We start from the raw sequence: 20,919 nt of genomic DNA, 5'->3' as shown, positions 1-20,919 counted from the left end.
AATATGACCCCAGTATTCTTTCCTGCCATGGCAGGGGGTCGGACTAGATGATCTGCTCAGGTCCCTTCTGACCCTAGAAACTATGAAACTATAATAACATTTAAACAAGAAGGCTGCTGCACTTTGAACTAGCTTCAGCTTCCAAGTTGATTTAAGATATAACCCTAACTACTGACAGTCTAATCCTGGAGTGAGAAAAACCTGGATGATGGCAGCAAGATCTGCATCACTGCACAAGGACTGCAGCTTCCCAGCCAGAGGTGGATGGGAACATGCTGACTTGCTCATGGCAAACACAGGATCACCTAGTAGCAAGGGAGTCTGACAACTGTTAGGCATGCTCCCTAACGGGACAGACACCACTGCCACACGCCTTCTTGTGTAAATTAGACCGAAGCAGTCTTATCTCTTCCACATTCTGCCACGCACTAGGAGAAACACTCAGTGACATCTTCACAGTGGACGAACATGGACACCCAGAGCCAAATGGCATCAAGATGCTGGAGAACACGTTTCAATCCCTTCCTCCCTCTCAAAAATCTCAGCCACGTATCAGACTGGCGATGTGGCACATGGGACAGGAAAAAAAACCTCCTGAACTGCATTCTTTCACTTTTGTCCAGTCCAATTAGTGTCCAGATTGGTTGGATGCATTTCCTAGAGCTCCCTTGCTCCTCTATCTCCTGTGACCACCTGGTCTCCAACCTAGGGATGTAGTGGGAACCACCTTCCCTGTGGAAAGCCTACAAAAGAAGAGGTTTCTAGAAAGTGATCCCACTGCCGAAACCAAAACTCAAGGAGCTGAAATGAAAGATGAAGAAACTTTAGGTTACAAATGCTTTAGTGTGGGAGCTGCATCTTTCATTAGGTCTGCAGAATGCCTGGTCCACTTTGGCCACTCCTGACACTAGATTCACAGATTGGCAGGGGCTGGAAGGGACCTTCTAGATCATTGGGTCCAGTCCCCCTCCAGTAGGCAGGAAAAGATGCCTGGGGTCAAGTGACCCCAGCGAGGTGACTGTTCAGTCTCCTTCTGCAGATTTCCACGGTAGGCAACTGCACCACCCCTGGAGGGAGTTTATTGCACAGTCTAGACACCCTGACTGTAAAGGAGTTTTTCCTGGTATTAAGCCTGAAGCGGCCTTCCAGGAGTTTGTATCCATTGCTCCTGGTCTTGCCCGGGGTGCCCTGGTGAATAGCTGTTCACTGAGCCCTTGATGCACTCCTCTGATGTAGCGGTAAGCCACTACAAAGTCCCCTCTCAGCCTTCTCTTCTGTAGGCTGAAGAGGCCCAGGTCCCTCAGCGTCTCCTTGTATGGCTTGCCGTGCAAGTCGCTCATCATACGGGTGGCCCTTCTCTGGACCCTCTAAAGTTTTTCCACGTCCTTGTTGAAGTGCAATGCCCAGAACTGGACACAGTACTCCAGCTGCGGTCTCACCAGTGCAGAGGACAGTGGGAGTATCACTGCCTTAGTTTTGCATGAGATGCAACGGTTGATGTGTGCCAGCGTGTTGTTTGCCCTGCTGACCACCGCCTCACACTGCCAGCTCATGTTCACGCGATGGTGAATCGCTACCGCAGGTCCCTTTCAGTTGGGTTGCATGTCAAATTGTTGCCACTGAGCCTGTAGGTATGTTGGGAATTGTTTGCCCCCAGATGGAGCACTTCTGGTGTTGAACTTCATCTGGTTCTGGCTCTGGTTCACCCAGCTCTCCAGCCTGTCCAGGTCCACCTGTAACTGCAACCTATCTTCTGGCATGGCCATGCTCTCCCATAACCTGGTGTTGTCCGCAAACTTCGTCAGTGAGCTTTTCACCCGCACATCCAAATCACTTATAAAGATGTTGAAAATCACCGGTTCAAGCATGAACCCCTGCGGGATACCATTGCCCACTTCTCACCAGGACAACGTTCATGAGCACTCTCTGGGTCCTACCACGCAGCCTGTTTTCCACCCACTGAACTGTTGAGCAGTTAAGCCCACAATCTTAGCTGAGAACTACTAGAGAACAAGTGAGTGATAAACGCTCTTTGGTACCCAAGTCTGATATAAACTCTTCAGAGAACTTCAGCTTGACTTCCAAGAACAGGCCTTAGGGTGCATATTGATTGCACAGTATAAGGGAAACTTATTTCTCTCACTACATCAACACCACACAGTTGTTCATGCATAAACCATTTTAGAAAATGACTTGTAGAGGCGGATTCATGGTACAACATGCAGTCTCAAAAGATACACAACTCAACTCCTTCCAATCCCTGGCATACCATGCATATATAATGGTGTTTCTGTGTTGCATTTGCTGTGGCTTCTTGCAAGCATGTTTTGGTCTCGAGAGCACGCAAAAAAAACATTTCCCCATGTCAGGAGTTACATCAGTATAGTCACTGCTGTAGAGACACAGCAAGAAAATCATCCCATAACCTTCAGAAAGGCCCAACTGCACCAGAAAATTTAAGTCCAGCCTTCTCCTAATGTTAGGACATTTGATTTTGCAACTTTTCCATTCCTTTATGACTACTCATATGTTTTCCTGAGTCTGAGAAAGGAAACAAAAGTTAAAGTCCATCAGGCTGCTGTCAGCATTATTCTATGAGCTAAGGTAAAACATGCAGATCTACAGCACAGACCACTACTATGTGCAAAAGTAATCACCAGCAGTAGTAGGTTGTAATCCTCTACTGTGGACCAGCTGCTAGAGGGCAGTCAAAGGCACAAGTTGTGGCCAGCAGAGGAACATCAAGGCTTGAACCATCTGTGGCTCTGGAGGGGAATGTTTATTAGTGGTGACAGATCCTTCAGCCAGTTCCCCTCAAAGCCTCACCCCTTCTACTCTAATCCCTGCAGCCTGCTGTTGCCCCAGGCTCGTCTCTGCCTCCTCCAGCCCCCTTGCCCAGCTATTCTCAAGCCCCTCCACCCAAGACACCTTGTCACCCAATCTCAGTCTTCCCTTAATTTCCCAATCCCAGAATCTCTCCCTGGGCTTCTCTTCCAAATCCAACCCCACCACGCCCCACCGGTCTTTGTCCAGTCTGTTCCGTTTCCCACCCCCAGTTATCAAATATGCCTCAACTTTGTGTTCACATGCACTCAGTATTCTTATGTTGAGAATTTTGCCACACGTGAATGAATTCTTGCAAGAGCAGCAAAAGGCACATCCTTGGCACCAGGGCAACCGCCTGCCAGGTTTTAAACAGTTGCTGCCAAGTACAGAGGCAAGAAAGCTGCTACAAGATTTTATTTCATCACGGGCAAAATTCCCCCTAATCTTTGCCTTAGAAGCAGCCACCCATTTTTGCTGAAATTTTCTTACAGAATTCACTTTGAGGCAGACACCTCTCAGGACAATGTCAGTCCTATGGTTAACACAGCACGGTTATTATCGACTAAAATCCAGGTCCCCAAATGGGAAGGGTTGGACAGCTTACTTACAGGAAGCATTACCAGCTCCACCTGTCACGGTAGAGGCAGGAACCTCTCTTTTCAACCATACTGCTCAGAATAAGATCTCTCTTTCCCAGTCTAGGAAGGGGAACATGCATGTTGTTCCTTACCCTGCCCCTGCAAGTTTTTCAATCGCTACTTAAAAATGGATTTGCAAAGCTCGTGAAACTTTCAAAAGCCCCATGACAAAAACCTGCTTTTCTTTTGCTCCTTCTAAATGCAAATGATCCTGCTTTGTTCACAGAAGCTGAAAGGTTTTAAGGGACAGGAAGGGAAAAAGACGGGAGTTTCTTAAATGGCAAAAATCATTTCCAGAGTTGAATCAAATTACAGAGAGGGAGCCTGGCTCTCCGAGCGGTTTGCTGCCACGCAGGGGTTGTTTTAGATGTGGTTAAATTAGGAGTCTTCACTTCTGCACAATCCAGAGAAGGGCCCCTAGAAGGGGGTGGCCTGGTGGAGCTGGCTCTTTCCCCGTCTAAACTAGTTTCTCTTTGCTGCACTCCTACCTGTAAAAGGTGAAGCTCCAACAACTCAGTGGCAATTCTACGTCCATCTAAAATGCTCACTGCCATGATGTCTTGGAGGTAGGTGGCCTGCACTGCAGCTACCCACAAATCCTCTACATGTCTTCTTAAGAAAGGTTATTCTGTTTTCTGGTATACAATATGTTTTTTTTCCTCCTGAAAAAGGGCAGTCTAAATTAAGATGAACCTTCTGCATCAAGGCTACATAATGAAAAATAATTATAATAAAAATGGCCCCAAATTCTTCTTCTATGGTTTTATGCTTTCACAAGAGGGGCAAGGGGGAGTTGTCTTATATATGGTGCATCTTGCACGTTATGGTCCTCCCCCTTGCATTGTGTCAGAATTGTAGGTCTAAAGTGAGCAAAGCACTCCATAAGATTGCACTGGCTGTGCTCAGCACCAAGACAAATGGATTTGCTGAATGGTTCTTTTCACCACTGGTTATCTGTGCTTTGCCTCCTATACTACCAATGTCTAGGGGGGTATTTGTTTCTTTCCTTCACTCACACGCCCTCTGTTTTTATGAAAGGACCTATTTGCCTGGTGAGAACCACTGCCTAGTGCTTACTGCTGGGTACCACGATGTAAGAGCCCAATCGTTCCTGGCTATCGAGACGGGCAGTACTGCAGGGAAAGTACATTATGCGTCACTCCCCCGGACAAATCAGTGGCACAAATGGAGTTTGAAAGCACAATCGATTTGTGCAGAAAACAGAAATCAAATGTAAGGTTTAAAAATGTCCTTTTTTGTAGAAACACTTCAGAGATTAGCAATTCAGTCCGTTTCATTTTGTGGTTTGTAGAACAAAGTAGCAAAGTGTGCATTTGGCAAGTCCCAGCACCTATACACATCAAGTCTCTCTAGCTCCAGATGGGGAGTGAGAGGAACCAAGTCATAGGAAAACTACCTGCCACCAAGTAATTCAACTGCCCGTAGCAGGGTATGTAGGGAAAAGCCAAGGTTATTGATGCCACGTGCCCTTGCTAACCTGCCTTAGTGAAGTCTCTGCTGCATCAAGTAGAGATGCAGAATGGACAAAGGCTTTATTCTGCTTTGGGACACAGATGGAGGAGGTACAGGAGCGGTGCAGAACAGGCCCTCACTCTGCACCAAACTCATAATTGCTCACATCCAGTCCAAGCCTGGTATGACAGACATCACATACATTTCAGAACGCTTTACAGAAATCCAGGAAGCTAAAAAAACAACACAGAAACACTAGTAAAACATTATTAATAATTCAACAGCAACACAGAACATTAATAAATATGAATAGCATTAAATAATGATTTAATAGAATACATGGAATGCCAAGTATCCAAACTAATTGGGACCAAAATCCTGTCCTTAAGTCAAACTGTCCGGCTAATCAATGTTTAAAGAGACAATACATGCAACAAGCCTTTTTTCAGTCCATTGGTTATTTCAATTTGTTCCTCAATCATTAAAGCAGATCTCTCTCTATTGGTAGCCACCGCTTGTGACTGTATCACATGCTGCATTCAGATAACCAAGCGCTCTGGAGAGTTTGGTATTCGGATAACTGATTCCCTGTTCTGCATGGACATCCTTAATATTAATGGTTATTACTGAAATATGAATATTGTAACAATGCTAATTATTCAAATGTCTTTTCTGTTTCAGTGTGATCAAAGCAAACAACTTAATCTGTTTCCTTATGTCTACTCAGTTCCTAATTTCATTTCTCGGTTCTCATATAAGAGGCACAACACTGCAACTTGCTCATTTCGGGAGACTTCGTGTTCCGAAACACTGTGCTCACTTTTTTGCTGGATTTTTTAACTCACAGAAATATTGATTTCAGTCTCCAGTTTTGTAAATCCTTTTGCCTGACCTACTTTGGGGACTAATTGGAGCATTTAAACAAAAATAGGCAGATAACAGCCTTCAGGGTTCCTATTCATTTTCTTCCTGCATCCCTCCCAAAGTATTCTTCAGTAACATCATGGCATCTAAATGCTAAAAGATGATTGAAAAGGTACCGTGTTAAGCAGCTACTCAAGCCTACTCAATCAATAATGAATCCTACCAACTCACAGGAAGGCACTGTTCTCTATGTCTATGGTGCCCTGAAGGTTTTTTATGCTTTTGGGTTGTGGTGGTTTGGGGTTTATTTGTTTTTTGGAACCTGGAACCATTTCAAACAGCTTTAGCTCCCCATCTCCAATAGCACAGGAAAGGCAATACAGAAAATATGTGTTTTACATGAAAATAACCTGTGGCATTCATTCCTCTTTGAAAGGCTTGAGCAAACCAGAGAATGCTCTCCGTGCAAGTGCATGCACCAATCTGTGCGCCCTGCTAGACCTATTCAAAAGCTTCACCGCCCCTACTTCTTTCTATTCAACTAAACAGTCGCACAAGGTTTAACGGTTTTCTGATGTTACCTGATTTGCAAAGGTTTCTGTACTTATGCAGCATCTCTGTGTCCTACTTTTAGTAGAGATAAACTTTAAGTCAGGATTCAGTATTTAACACCAGGCTGAAAGTTCTGTTGTCCCCATTATCAATGAGTTTGTATGCGGCCACATGAGGCGTGATGATATTTATGTGCCATTAATCTTAGGTCGATGCAAGATTAAATGGATCTTTTAACTCTTTCAACAAACACAACACATATTGGTGAGCTCCATATTGGGAAAGAGCATGTCCAAACTGGCAGGGCAATGGGGCATAATAGCCTTCCCTAGAGAATGATTTGTGGGCAGGAGCACAGAGACGGTAGCCCCGAGAAGGCCGTGTGGTACAGCTGCATCGAGCCCAAGTAGCTGGTCCTGCTGAAAAGCAAATGTTTAATGGCAAGCCCTACTTTGGAGAATAAACAAGTGTATATGGGAATGCTAGAAACTTGTGTCGTGTTGTACATGCAATGCACATGCATATAAACTGCAGAAGTGTCAAAAATGACTTCATTATTTTTTTGGAAAGCCAAAAGCCTCAAATGCCACGGAGGCAATTTGAGAACTGACACAAAGAAATAAAAACAAAACCATTCTCCAATATTAAACTAAAGCACTTCATTCAAAGGGCACAAAAAAGGGAAAAGGACAAGAAAGTTGACTTGGATGAACAACATAACAACAGCTTAACAGTTATGCTCTTCATCCAGGTCAACTTTCTTGCCCTTTTCCCTTTTTTGTGCCCTTAAACCATGCAGCATAATATTGCAGCACCTGGTCAAACATGTTACAAAAAGCAGAGCTCTCAAAGAGAAACCAAAATAGCATTTTGGTGAAAACAGATTATTTCTTTCACAGATTTCTACTGTGAACCTGAAATTTCTAATGAAACTATTCCCCCCAACCAACCTCTTAAGGAGCTGTACAAGGCAAGAAAGTCATTGCTGAGAAAGATTCCAGTGTCAAATCACAGGAGCGGACGTCCTGTCCTCAGAATATCCCAGCATTGTAATCTGTCCTCTTGGAGGAGTTTTTAAAAATCAAGTTAGGATACAAAGTTAATATCCCAAATGATTTGGTTTACCTCCCACATCCTTCCAGTATTATAACCCTGCAGCTAGGACATTACCACAGAGCAGGATTTCATGTGGTCTGGTTCTCCCCGGAAGTTTGGAAGCCGTATGAGTCACTTCAATTATGGAAGCGCAACATGGAGGTCAATATTAGGTGCTTAAAGATAAGCATCTGCACTGCGTAGCTCAGGTCCTGCTAGCAAAGCTGTCAATGCGCCCATATATGCGGTGCCCTAAAGGCTTCAGCCAGAGAGGGAAGTCACCAGAAAGTGCATGTAGCTCATAGAAAAATTAGGGTTTGTGGCTTTCATAGACATTAGGGGCTGTAAGGGATCTTGCGAGATCATCGAGTCCAGCCCCCTGCCACAGGCAGGATGTCTGCGGGGGTCAAATGATCCCAGCCAGATAAACATCCAGACGCCTTTTGAGCGAGTCCAGAGTAGGTGCTTCCAAGCGTCGGAAGGAACTTCAGGTCTTCTAGGCCAACCACACACCTGTGCTTTTCTGCTTTTAGTAAACACTAAAATGCCAGCAGCCACAGCACTTTTAGGAGCAGATGCCTTCAGGGTGCATCATGCCCCATGCCAACCCAGCTGCCATCGTGGAGCCGTACAGCTTCTGGCAGCTCTGCAGGGATGGGGACGTGCACTGGCGGAGACCACCTGCCAGCAGAAACGTGCCTGTAGCCCATTGCCGAATTACAGAAACACTCCCATGGCACGTGCTGTTTGAAACACTGAAAATGGATGCTTGGGTTAAATGTTGCTGCAGCTTGTTTGCGCCATCCACTCTATTGACTGGGCTTTCATACCCACCATGTATTATTACAGACTTCTTGCACGCTAAATGCTGTCAAACAAAATTTAAATTACATAAATACTATTAAGTCCTACCACAAAAAGGCGGAAGAGTCAGAAGATCAGACAAAAGTCTGCTGTTTGGTCCAAGTCATGCTATTCCAACAGATTGGTGGTGGCACTAAAATGCTGGAAAAAACATTTTTAAGAGGGTAAAAAACCACAGCTTTTCCCTCTTGGGGTCATTAAAAGACACTTTCCCTTTCATGACCAATAGCTTTGGTGTCCTGACCAAAATGAAGAGGTCAACATCTGTTTCCTTAAATAAAGCTTTAAGTTTTGATCATCTATAGTGCCGTTTACCACCTGCCCTAGACATATGGGCACCATTGTCACAAATTGCTAATGACCACAAAAGGTGGCTCCATTATGTTGTGGGTGAACAATTACTATATACAGTAGTGAAATGTGCTCCGGGAGGCAGACACTATAGAAACAAATGCAAGATGGTTTAGTATTAGGCTGAGGAGCCTGCTCAATACCACAGCATGCTGCTTTCAAATGCTCCCACAGCCCTTCCAGTCCAGAGAGGGCCATACACTAGGGGACTTTCTTATCTTGATGTATTGGCTCACTGGGTTGCCTTCAGCCCAAGACCAGGCCCCAAAGCACTCGTAACAAAAAATTAAGAGTGTGATTAATTTTGGAGCCCTGCTGGGTTCTGGTGAAGTGGGGAGGCTCTGCATCTGTAGATAGCTATGCTGAATCCTGCCGACTCCTACTTCCAATAACATGCACCTCACTCTGTACACTTCATACAAAGTTATACAGAAAGCTGCACTGGACAATTATTTGAATGCCCAGAAGTACTATAGGAAGCTAGAAGTAGGGAAAAATCCACATTTCAGTTGATTTGTAGGTTATATTTCTTGACAACTCATGGAAATCATTTGGAGCCTGTGCATAATGACAGTAAGGTACAGAAAGCAGCAATTTTTCTTTCCACACTAACCAATAAAAAAAGGAAAAAAACCCCTATATTTTTACCCCAAATTTATTTTCCTGAATTGTATTAATAACTCAAGTGTTCTGAAAGCTCCCAGTTGATCTGAACTGCACATAATCTCGGCTCTCACCTAAGCATGTGAGCCAGAACTAGCTGCATGGCTTACTGAAGGATCTTAACTAAGTGCCCCCTCCCAAAGACTAGCATATTTTAGCATACCCTCCCTGTCCCTTCCATATGCTAAAATATGCTTGTTTTAATGGGCTTCCAAACACATGGCTCCTTTTCACGTTAAACCTCCCAGCAGAATATGAACCCGCTCCTCCCCATCCCTACCAAGATGCAGTCAAACAGGCTCAGAGGGGTGCTGGCAGGAGTCAGGACTGTCTGCAGCTGAAGCCATGCTGATGCACTGGGACGGGTGCGGCTGGTGTCTTCACTCACGATATAAAGTCAGATACAATATCCAAGGGAAACACAAGGACCTCTGCCTCCATGAGCTGAAATGCTTTACAGCACAGTGCGGCAACAGAGGGGACAAACTAGGACAGCACAGATCCTCAGCAGAAGCACTCTGGAGGCAATCATGTCTGGAGAGAAGATTCATGCTGAAGCTTAAGTTATATTACTGTGCGTTTCCAATAAATCCGAACCCTATCAAGGGATGGCAGAAGGACACCAATGGAAAGTCTTGTTTGCTCCAATCCACAGAGGACAGTGGGAGCCCAGCTACTTAGGAGTAGCTTTTCACAGTGGCGAGAGGAAGGGACGCCTTACCAGAGAACAGCTAGAAGCTAGCCTAAGAGCTATACTAAAGTTGGGAGGCAGCCTCTAAAACAGTAGCCCCCAACCCCCCTACATCTATTATTTCTTGAATAAACCCAGGGAAAGTCAAGCTGTCTCTTCTAGGCACTCTCCAAGCTGCTCTGCTTCGGTCCAGCATGTTTTAAATGTCCTAAGTTTGATTAGACAACACAACATCTCCTCTGGCTTCTCTGGAGCACTTGCTTGGTACACCCCTTTATGCAAGTGGGACCTCATGGGGCAAGTGCTCTAGGCTCTCCGGGGTGTAGGTTGTAGCCCTGTTGGTCTAAGGACATAAGCAGACAAGGCTCATTGGGTAAATCCAGTATCTTTTATTAGACCAATTAGGTTCATGAGGACATTCATTCATGTGTGGGTTTGGTTTTCAGCCTCTCTCTCTGGGGACATGACAGCTAAAGCACACAACAGGCAGGCTTGCCAAGCGCTCCTCTAGCACAGTTATCATTGCCCTTAGATAGCCCAGGAGATGTAGATACTAGTAAAACACCCAGATGCTATTCTATGCCTTGGATTTCTCAACAGCCAAGGACTTTTTTAGGCTTAGGTCAGTGCCCTCTGAAGGGCCCTGGATCCAATCTTGCATCTCCCTCTGTCAGCCAGTTTCCTTCTGCTCTCTCCACTTAAGCAGGCCTCCTTTGATGATGGCAAGTACTGTAGTAAAAAAGTAGCTTTTCTGCACATAAAGTCAGTGCTTCTGTCTTTTAAACCTCTTCCCTTTCGTTCTCCTGTACTAAGATTTTTCAAACGCCCCTTCTCCCTCCCTACTGATACTTGATTAACCTATTTTATTTGTTATTATGGAGAAGTAAGGCAGGAAGGACATGGGTTGGCCATCCTCCTTGGCATCAACCACTGACTGACTCATTCGGGTTAAAAATATCACATTGTTTATTCTACTGCTTCTACCAGACAGGATGGGCAATACATATCAGGGACCCTGTTGTCTGTTGGTGACTCACTACACATGAAATCATTTACAAATACAGCAATTTCATAGCATTTAACCAAAGTTCACACACTGTACATGGATAATCCAAATTCCCACACCATGCTGTAAAGCATTTCAGCTCGTGCAGTCAGCGGTACACAACGGGTTTGTGTTCACTTTATTGGATTTGGTGTGCTGTCAGTCTAGATAGAAACGGTTCCGGCGATGCAGCCGCTCATTTGCTCAGTTGACAAGGAAAGTGAGGTAGACGTAAAAGTGGAGATTCTTTCATTAGCTGTTTGTCTGAAACAATGCGCAGTGAATACATAGCACAGAGCTGGATACATCAACCAATGAGTTTATGCTTGGGTCATAAATTTTATCTGTGAAGGCTTCACCAGCCTGGACCATGCAATTAGGTAGCTATTATTCAGGAACTGCATACATTTACATTTCCAAAAGCAATTCAGAAGGCCTGGATGTAATAATGCAAAGAACGCCTGAATGTCCTAAGAGCTCCCATCTTTATATCAAATTATTGTTTGCTAGTGGACACTAACACACAGCCAGTATCACACATCTGAAATGAAGGAAGTCAATCTGGTTTTGCAGATACTGTGCTTAATAGCAATGAATAATCATTTCTGAATTCCACAAACAAGTGTCATGGTTTGCTGCACTGTACGCAAGGTATTCAAACAATACCAATGAACCAAGAATGGCAAGGCAGCAGAGAAGAAAGAGGGGGAAAAGCATGCTCGCTAAACAATACTGATCAATCTGATGTACAATGGATTAGAGACAGTGGGCACATCTCTAATTCTACACATTCGTTAATGCATATTAGTTATTGCGTATTAGTGTAGTACTTGCTTAATGAAATACTAACTAAATGCACAGTACCTACAGTTACTGTGCAGGAGAGCTGGCACACATGTTTTTTTTAGTTGCCTAACAACACTGCACAGTAGTGTATTAGCAGGGGTTTTGCCTGGCATGCTACTGCGCGGTATTATTAGGCTACTGCACAGTAAGCATCTCGTGTAGACATGCCCAGTAAGAACAACTTTGATACCAAGGAATTGAGATGTAATTACTGGTTTTAAAAAGTGGGTGAGCTGAGGTCATTGGCATTGTAACTGCCATCTGCCCAAAAGCAATGCATCTGCAAGCCCATGCTCTGTCCCAGGGGAGTGACAAACCAGAAACTGAAAACACTTATTGTTAAGCTTCATGTACATCATGTTCCAGAGCCTGTCTTGGTCACCCCAGATATTTTTTCTATGTTGATAAAAATTAGGGAACTTTTAAAAAAAAAAAAAAATCCCCGCTCCAAAATTTGCTTTTTCTACATGGGTAAAACACGCAGAGAACTCCACTGGCTTGGCCATGCTACATGTTTCTGGATGGGACCCTTCATCCTACCCATATCTAACAAAAACTGCTTTTCACATCCAAATGCTTTAACCTTCCTCACCCCACTTTGGTGGATGGAGTGTGCAGTGGAGCTGGAATAAAGCGCAGAGGAACAAGCATTCCAAATTACTAATTCAACAGGTTTTCATTCTGCTTGCAGCCAAGCTTCGCTCTGCTCTAAGCCAGCTCCATTGATAAGTGCTGCACGTCACGGGAGATCAATGCTTGCCCTACAGGGCAAGCTATGCTCTGGTTCTACTGCAACTCCATGTTAAGTGATTTTGTCTATTAGGTACCTTTGCACTGTAAGTATTACCATGGTATGCTCACCATATTCATTTAAAATACGTGCACCACACACAAAAGAGTTGCTCAAATTAGCTGGCTCTCTCTGCGTAGACATCCTTAAAAGCTGTCATTTCAACTGACCTTGTATATATACTAAGCCTCCCAGTTTTGATACAAATTCTCTCTCTGGAAATCAGCTCAAACTTCTCCATGTCAAAGCGCTCTCTCACTGTTTCTTGTCCCTTCTATTGGGTTTGAACTGTCCCCAAAGAAACAACAAAAAACCACAGTCATTTTGCATTTTGTCATTACACTAACATTTTATACAGAGGGAATTTCAACAACTTGCATACAACTATATCCAGTTGCTCCCATCTCCAAATGCCGGGACACCTGAAATTGTTCTGACAGCAACCATCTGACAGTAACTAATATATCATCCACAATATTTCTTTGGAATAGTATTTTCTTGATCATAATATATAGCTTCTTTCTGGGTTCCTTATAAACACACAGATGCTTGTCATTCTCAACACAATATCCTTTTTTACCTCAAAGAGATAAAAATGTACACAGGAAACTTCGGCAGGCAAGGTTCTTCGAGTAGATGTGATATCTTTTATTAGACCAACTCAGCAGTTGGAAAAAAGGTTCTTAGCAAGCTTTCGCACACAGTCACCCTCCTTCAGGCATGGGGAGTCTCTGCTGGGCTGAGACTCCAGGAGTAAGAGAAGCTAAAAGTGTGGCAGGATGTCAGCGAGAATGTAAATAGGTAGAGATTAGAAAGACAAAAGGTAAAGTATAGCCTTAGACCAACATGACTACAACCCAAAACCCAGCAACATGGGAAAGCTATGAATGTGAAAATGAGAGACTGGGATTCAGGACAGAAGTGAGCATGGGTTTCAATATCTGGGCAAGCACTGAGCCTTGCAGTCAACCCAGCTATGTACAAGCGCTTTCTGGTGACAAGGTTAACCACACCACTGTCCCACCCTCTGGCCACACCTGCATTTGCTCAGATGTTAGGCCTTTGCCTTTACCTGTCTGGAAGTGGCATCCCCTGATTCTCATATTTTGGCCAGGTGCTGGGCCATGTAGGACCAGCTGTGGTTGATCATCAGTCTTAAATAGGTTCAACACCCGCAAGCCTTCCCTTTGGAGCAGTAACCAACAGTTGCTCGCTACAGAGTCCAGAAAGCTCTCTTAAATCCAAGCATTGGTTAATGAGAATGGTAGGAACAAAGCAAAGAGGAAAAGGACTTTTGAAACCATAAGTGTTTGCCTGCAAGCCTAACAGAGGTTGACCACCCCATTTGTCAGAGATGCTAGGCAGAACCCTCTTTACTGCAAACTCTCTCAAAGTCCTTAGTTCCTCTGAAGCTCTGTCTCACTACCCAGGCTCTGGTGCCTCTGCATTTACAAACAGCGATCACCCTCCTTAACGAATTAATCTGTTTGTTAGGAAGCTGAAGATGAACATTAAACCAAATAGTTCTAGTGTCATCCCTCAAAGTGGATCAATGAGATGCACAAAGCTATTATCCTTCTACTGTGTATATGCAGCCATCTGATTGAACTACCCACTTTCCACTTACACAAATAACATACACTTAACATTATAAAGTAGCTCCAGATCCACATTAAAGCAGGCCAATTTATTTATTTATTTATTTTACCAACAGTAAATGGAGTTTCAGGTGGACCAAAACTGTTTGAGAATTTACATCAAATCCAGTAAACTGTTCTGGCCAAAAAAAAAGGAGAGAGAGTTTTGAAAAATGTTCAAGCATGTTGCCTGGACATTTTCAAAACGAGACATTTAGTTTTGGCTCTGCTATAATGACTTACATTGACATTTTTTAAGCAGAACTTTTTGCCTTTGGGTTCTGAAGTGTCATTTTTCTTTAAAAATTGAGCTAAATTCAAAGTGTGTGCGCATGTGTGTAAAGGTCAAATAACTCAGAACAAAACATTTCAGGTTAGCCTCAAATGATTCCCCCTTTAACTGACACACACAAAAATTTAGACTCAAAGCAATTTCCTTTTTTCCAATTTTCCACTTTGGCTGCCTGAACAAAAAATCCGTTATTCACACAACTCAACTCCACACCTCCTGATTGCAGTAAGCCAGAACAGTAGCATCTGCAGGAGGAAGCAGCTTGTCTCCCATCCTGGGCAAATAAACCCGCAAATGTCAGTCATTCACAAAAAACAGGTGAGCAGCAGGCTCTTCATTAACATAAAATTTACAATCATGACAGAAGGAGGAAGAAAACATCTCGCTAGCGCTTGCATCAAGTCAAAGCCCCATGTGACAAGGGCTTTGCTGCTATCAGTTTAGATATGGGCATTTATCTAGAGGATACAGGGATGAAAGCCCATTACCCTAAGCAAGTTAGTAACTAGCACCACAGATGGAGGACAAAATAGCCCATGCTAAAGCTAGCTTCCTCGCACCTTTTTATTGCAACTCAATTAGTCCAAGGACTTTGGACTTTTCCCAGAACCTTCATGGACAACTAAATGAAATGACCTTTCATTAGCCATGAGCCTTCTAGACACTGGTGCATGCTGGTACCCAGGGCCTTAAGCATGGCACCTACAACTGACTCTCCCCACAACAGATGTTTGTCCTATCCCTGGTATTTTCTTTGTGCACCCCAAATCCCTCTACTGTTGCACAAGAACTGCTGTCCGGTACAAGGCTCCTCTCTCTGCTGAGTCAACGTGGCAGACAGAACATTTCAGAACATCTCTCTCTCTTGTTTTCCTCTCAATTTCCTTTGCTAGAGCAGATCTTTAACTGTACTCTCTTACATGTAGCAAACACCTGGGATATAGCTTGTATGAAAGATAATTTACAAGAACTTGTATTGTACTGGGTGATGTTTCTGCTCTGTGAAAAAGCAGATTTCCTTTAATTTCCAGCACAATAAGATCCTTAATCTGAGCAAACCCAAGTATCCACCTGGACTCTAAAATGTAATAAATTGAAGATAAGAATATATTCACCTTCCTGCCTTTGATTAATGAAATGCTGTCCCAGGTGCATGCTTCAAATCCTGTAATTCAGTGCTGCAGAGAAACTGTAATGCGCATAAAGCATCTGGATCAACAAGTCTATTGGTTCAACAGAGAAGCCTCACAGCCCATGCACTTTTCTCCCCAGAACAGGCAAGACACTTACCACCTCAGAGCGATTTTGATCGGTGTAGTAAGGCATGATGTGAAAAGGTCAGCCGGCAGGTCGGGGATCATAGGAAGCAGCTCATTGGCTTCGCATGCTGCCAGCTGAATGCAGTTCTTCATGGACGGGGGCAAAGGCATCTGAGCAAGTGGATGATTAGGGTTAATTGCAGCCACCTTGATGAGAGATCAAAATAAATGAATCAGTTGGAGGTTTCAGCCATCCAGAAAACAACCTGAACACAACTCTGCAAACCACTTGCCAGAAGCTGCCCAGGGTCAGTGGATCACTAGATTCAGCGGTTGTGAAAGCAGCAACAATATTAATGCATCAGGAGTGAGCAGCTCTCATTTACTTATGTTTATAGAACGATATCAGCTTTTAATTAGAGTAGCAACTTGGGACATGGTAAGCTCTGAACTATCACTTGGGAGGATTCTTCGGTCCACAAAGCTCTGCCCCTCTGAACCAAGCGCTGTCGAATTCAGCCGAATAAACTATGGCTCTGCCCACCGTTCAGCAAAGAGTGCGCCCTCCTTGCAGCCTGCTCTCACTCACTGAAAGTGGAGAAACAGCTTAGCCCTGAAAGAAGGAAAGGAGACCAACTGCTGTAGAGCTCAGTGTCATGAAAACTGAGGACCTAGTGCCAGGTGAGGGGAATGCCCCACGCTAACCAGACGGCTGCCAGGAAGACTCGCTTCTACCTAGCAGCCAAGCCAGAGGGAAGAGGAAGAGAAAACTGCCAGGGGAAGGCAGAAAGCATCTCACGGATCAGAAGCAGAAGTGTGCAGTGAGATCAGTAAGTGTACCGGCAGGTCCAGCTTTCCAGCCCATACTTTATGAAAAAGGGGCAGGGAATAGAGAATGTGTACATCTCTGAGCTGTAAGTTTTGCCCAGACTAGTACATATCACTCAAGTTTTTTCGACATCAGCTTGATGAGTTAGAACAGCATCAGCAATGCCGAACAGCTCTAAACAAGAAATTAGTTCCTAGGACTACAGTGACAGCTCTGCTAAAAGCTATGATTGGTTTGGGCACACACAGCCATCAAATCTGAGTCACAAAGAGAGGTTGGGAGCGGTAGCAGATGTGTCAGTGCAGACTTCACACCAGTCGTGCACTGATGGAATACACTCAGTTAACGGCATTCCTTCAGCTGCAGCCAAGAATAGGCTTTGGGTAAATGCTATTCAACTCCTCCACTCCAGGTGCTTTACAAGAATCAATTTTTCAAAGAAAAGGACTGGTAAAAAGCAGGACAATGGCAGGCTACCTGAGCATGTGCAGGGCCTGGTAAAAGTAGGACAGAGCCTGACGTGAGAGTTTAACTTCACAATTCGAAGCTGCATCATTGCAACCGATTCATTTTCTGAAACAGAAATAATGTGCGCCTCGAATTCCAGACACGCTTTGAGAACTGCAATACAATAGCAATCCAAAGTTTGCCTAAGACTGTATGTTACAGAGGATGTTTAAGAGCGCTGATTACATTATAAGCTCAATATCGGTATTTCTTCCAGCATCTCTTTAAAATACGCGGAGAGACAAAAACACTTGAGAGACATTTCCAAACATCTGCAGTTTTGGCCTCGGGTACGTATGCAGCTTCTTGAGTGAACAAAACAGGGAAATTAAAATACGTGTAATGTTTTCACTGCCCTGTCAACAGCTTGTACTATGCATGACAACAAAGAAGGACCCTCAAGTGATCCAGACAACCTTTATACACCGAACTGTTCCCCACATAATCACAGGAAGTAAGTGTGGTGGTCTCAGAAGAGCTCGTTGAGAATGAAAGCCCTCTGTGGGAAGGGGTTACAACCCCCCCAGTCTGGCACAACTGCCCACATTGGCTGTGGGGAAGGATTTAGTACAAGCTGTGGAGAGCTTTCAGATTTGCACTCTCATGATATAACCATGAGTCATATTTTCTAAAGTTTTTGCTTTTTTAAGAAAAAATAAAGAATCAGCCTCAGGAGCTGCAGCCATGGTTTTCTGCAGTTTTCTCACTTTTCTCCAAGGTGGCTGCTATACCTCCCATCATCCTTCATCAAACTGGGCAGCCTCCAGCCACGAAGAAGGCTGGATCACTACATCCCAGGTGAATCTGAAGCGATTCTGCACATCAATCCCCACCCCTCTGGTCATCTCTACTGCACTGCCCTAGTAACCTCCGGCATGGCTTTTACAATCATACACTTGAATAACTGCAGAGGGATGAAAGTTGTCAGAGGGAGCAGGATGGAGGGGGTTAGCCCTTCACAGCCATGCCTCTGGTTACTAATGCTTGATGGATGGGCTCACGCAGGGGGCATATTCAGTGCATATGAGTTCTTTTAGAAGGAAAATGTTAAGTTAGCTAATTTTATGCTGGATGAGAAGTGCTGGGCACTGACAATTTCTAGACACAAAACAAAATGGGCAGGGGTAAAAGCAGTGCTAACTTCTCCAGGTCAAACCTCCCAGCTCTGACCTCTTCTGTTCATCTTTTCTGGCTTGTTTAATCCTTGGCTGGCCTCTCTACTGTGAGGCTCAGTTAAGGGCCCCCCCCACAAATATGATGTGAACATTAGTTTGTGAGGATCTGGTATATTAACATCTACTGAATATATGAATTCACCTTTTCATTTAACACCACTCTAGTTACATTCAAACAAATGAGGAAAGGATCAAGCTTTGGTATTCCTTGAGCCATCCAGCCTCTCAGGATAAACCATTTTATCCCTTCTGCAAAGTAACCATGGAGAAAAAGATGGGCTTTTACCACTCAACCGCAGCCCATTACAAACAAAGACACGTGCAGCAACCTTGCCCTTTGTGACATGCAAAAGGAGGGTCGTGCTTAAGTATAGTGCAAGGAATTTATGCCTCACTCAAGCAGAAGGATAGTTCGTATTTCCTCAATTTATCAGCTGCCATCTTCTCCCAGACATGCCCCCAGCACGTATGCAAAGCTGGTGGGAACAATAAACCCTGGGGCAGAGAAACATGCTTCTCTCACAACAGTTAAAAAAGCCTTGTCTGTACTGTGAATAGGGATGACTTAACAGGCTCCAAGAGCATTTGAAAAATCCATGGCACATCAAGTTAGTAATACTGTGACCTAATATTGGTTTAAGTTATTAGTTACAGTGAAATACCTAGACAGCTCTGCAAGGTGGTAATAATTGAATTATTCTGGATACAAATTACAGCAACTCAAAGCTAACAAAACATTCAGTTTTGCTATTTGCAAGCAATGTACTTGCCAAAAGGAAGAACTAATTGATTTGTTACCATCACCACTGGCAATTAGCAGGAAGGGACACAAGTGAATTTTAAATCTCTTATTGAAAACATTTATACACAGATATAACCAGATTCAGAGGCAGGAAGATGCAAGAAAAGCAAGTCTTTATGATTTAAAAGGCCTGCTGGAGTTAAAATAAGAAATTCTACCCTAAAGCAGAGACTAGAGGTTGCTATTATTTTAAACACTAGCCAGAGCTGCTGGTTTCTACGGGCTTCTGATAACTGTCAAAATCCTCACTCCCCACAGAAGACATTCAAGCAGGTACAAGGAAAGGAGGAATTCCTTCCTACCAGCAGGTGATCGAGTAGGAAAGTTCCCCCATCAGGCCTCAGGCCAGTGCAGGAAATGATCCTGCCACTTAAGCATTCAGCTTATTTTTTGAGATGCAAGTTCAAGATGGAGAAGCCCAAAGAAATGCAACTCCGATTAGCAGCAGTTAGTCATGGACTCTACTCAAGGCAAAGGGAACATGCACATCCACAGCAGAATGCAATTCCTACACAAATAAGGAACAAAACAGGGGGCTACACAGCTTTAAGGGAATATGCTAAGAAATTCAAACAATAAGGGAAGTTGAAAATAGAAAAATGATATTAGCCTACAGAAAAACAAGAATGCAGAAGTGATGTTTTAGGAATATCGACCCACCTTTCTGCTCCCCTCTTAATTCCTCATTTTGTGCTCCACAGAGTCTGAATTATGGAAAGTTAATCAGAAGTAAGCAGCCTGTTGTTTTCCCACTGTCAGTGCAGTGCACTTCAGAAGCTTGCTTAATTCTCTGCAATTATGGTGTATTTACTTACACTTACAGAACCCACTGGAGCTAGTTAATTGGATAATTAAGAGCTATAACTGGGTGCCTTTACTCTGAGAACATGCAAGAGTGAGAGCTCGGGCTTTAGGAAACGCACAGGCTGGGTATTTTCTAAATGGGTTACTCCCTGCTTTGCAGGCACTGTTTCCTGCCATGCTGGCATGGGGTCAAATCCTTCAAAGATAGCCCGTTACACTATCTGCCAGTGTGCACATTGGTTACTACCTCTACTGCTCTCCCTGGTGCCAGGTATGATGATAAACAGGAAGCCAGCAGCAGGAGATCTAGTTTCTAAATGCTCGGGCTGGTTTCCAAATAGGAAGGATGGCTGGGGGGAAGGATTAGCTTTCTTTTAGAAAGGCTGCAACAAAAAGGAGCTGAATAAAAGCAAAATACCAATGAGAAGAACTCACATTTAAATGGAGAACATGAATTTGTTCAGAGACGCTATGCTGGGGCTTTACCACCACTGTTTATGGCAGTAGAGGGAGGCATGTCGCAAATTAACCCCACGTACTCCCTAAGGGCCGTTCCGTTTCTCTTCCTCTACTTAATCTGCCACTCTGCTTTCTGATCCCTGCCTCGTCTGCTGCTCTGGTTTCTGCTTCCAGCCCTATCTGCCACTGTACTGCCTGCCTGCCCTCTCTTCAATCTGCCATGTGCCACTTGTTGGCCACCTCTGGTATACAAAACAGATGGCTGTTAATGATCCATGAGCTATCCAATCCCTCTCATTATCTAGATACTAGCAAAACTCTATTTCATAGATTTCATAGACATTAGGGCTGGAAGGGACCTCGGGAGATCATTGAGTCCAGCCCCCTGCCCAAAGGGCAGGAAGTCAGCTGGGGTCATAGGATCCCAGCAAGATAAGCATCCAATTTACTCTTGAAG

General features: G+C 44.1%; 1 protein-coding gene across 5 annotated transcripts in view; it reads right to left on the bottom strand.

Annotated features, from left to right (window-relative positions):
- Positions 1-20,919, bottom strand: part of RPTOR (regulatory associated protein of MTOR complex 1) — a 253,515-nt gene that overhangs the window by 125,057 nt on the left and 107,539 nt on the right. For all 5 annotated transcript variants that reach the window (XM_019542272.1, XM_019542274.1, XM_019542273.1 and 2 more), the window contains one exon: positions 15,918-16,093. In XM_019542272.1, coding sequence (XP_019397817.1) covers positions 15,918-16,093 — 176 coding nt within the window. The remainder of the gene's footprint in view (positions 1-15,917; positions 16,094-20,919) is intronic.

This window comes from Crocodylus porosus, unplaced genomic scaffold, assembly GCF_001723895.1.
Source record: "Crocodylus porosus isolate Cpor-Errol unplaced genomic scaffold, CroPor_comp1, whole genome shotgun sequence".
Taxonomy (NCBI): domain Eukaryota; kingdom Metazoa; phylum Chordata; order Crocodylia; family Crocodylidae; genus Crocodylus; species Crocodylus porosus.
This window is presented reverse-complemented; position numbering and strand designations above follow the sequence as displayed.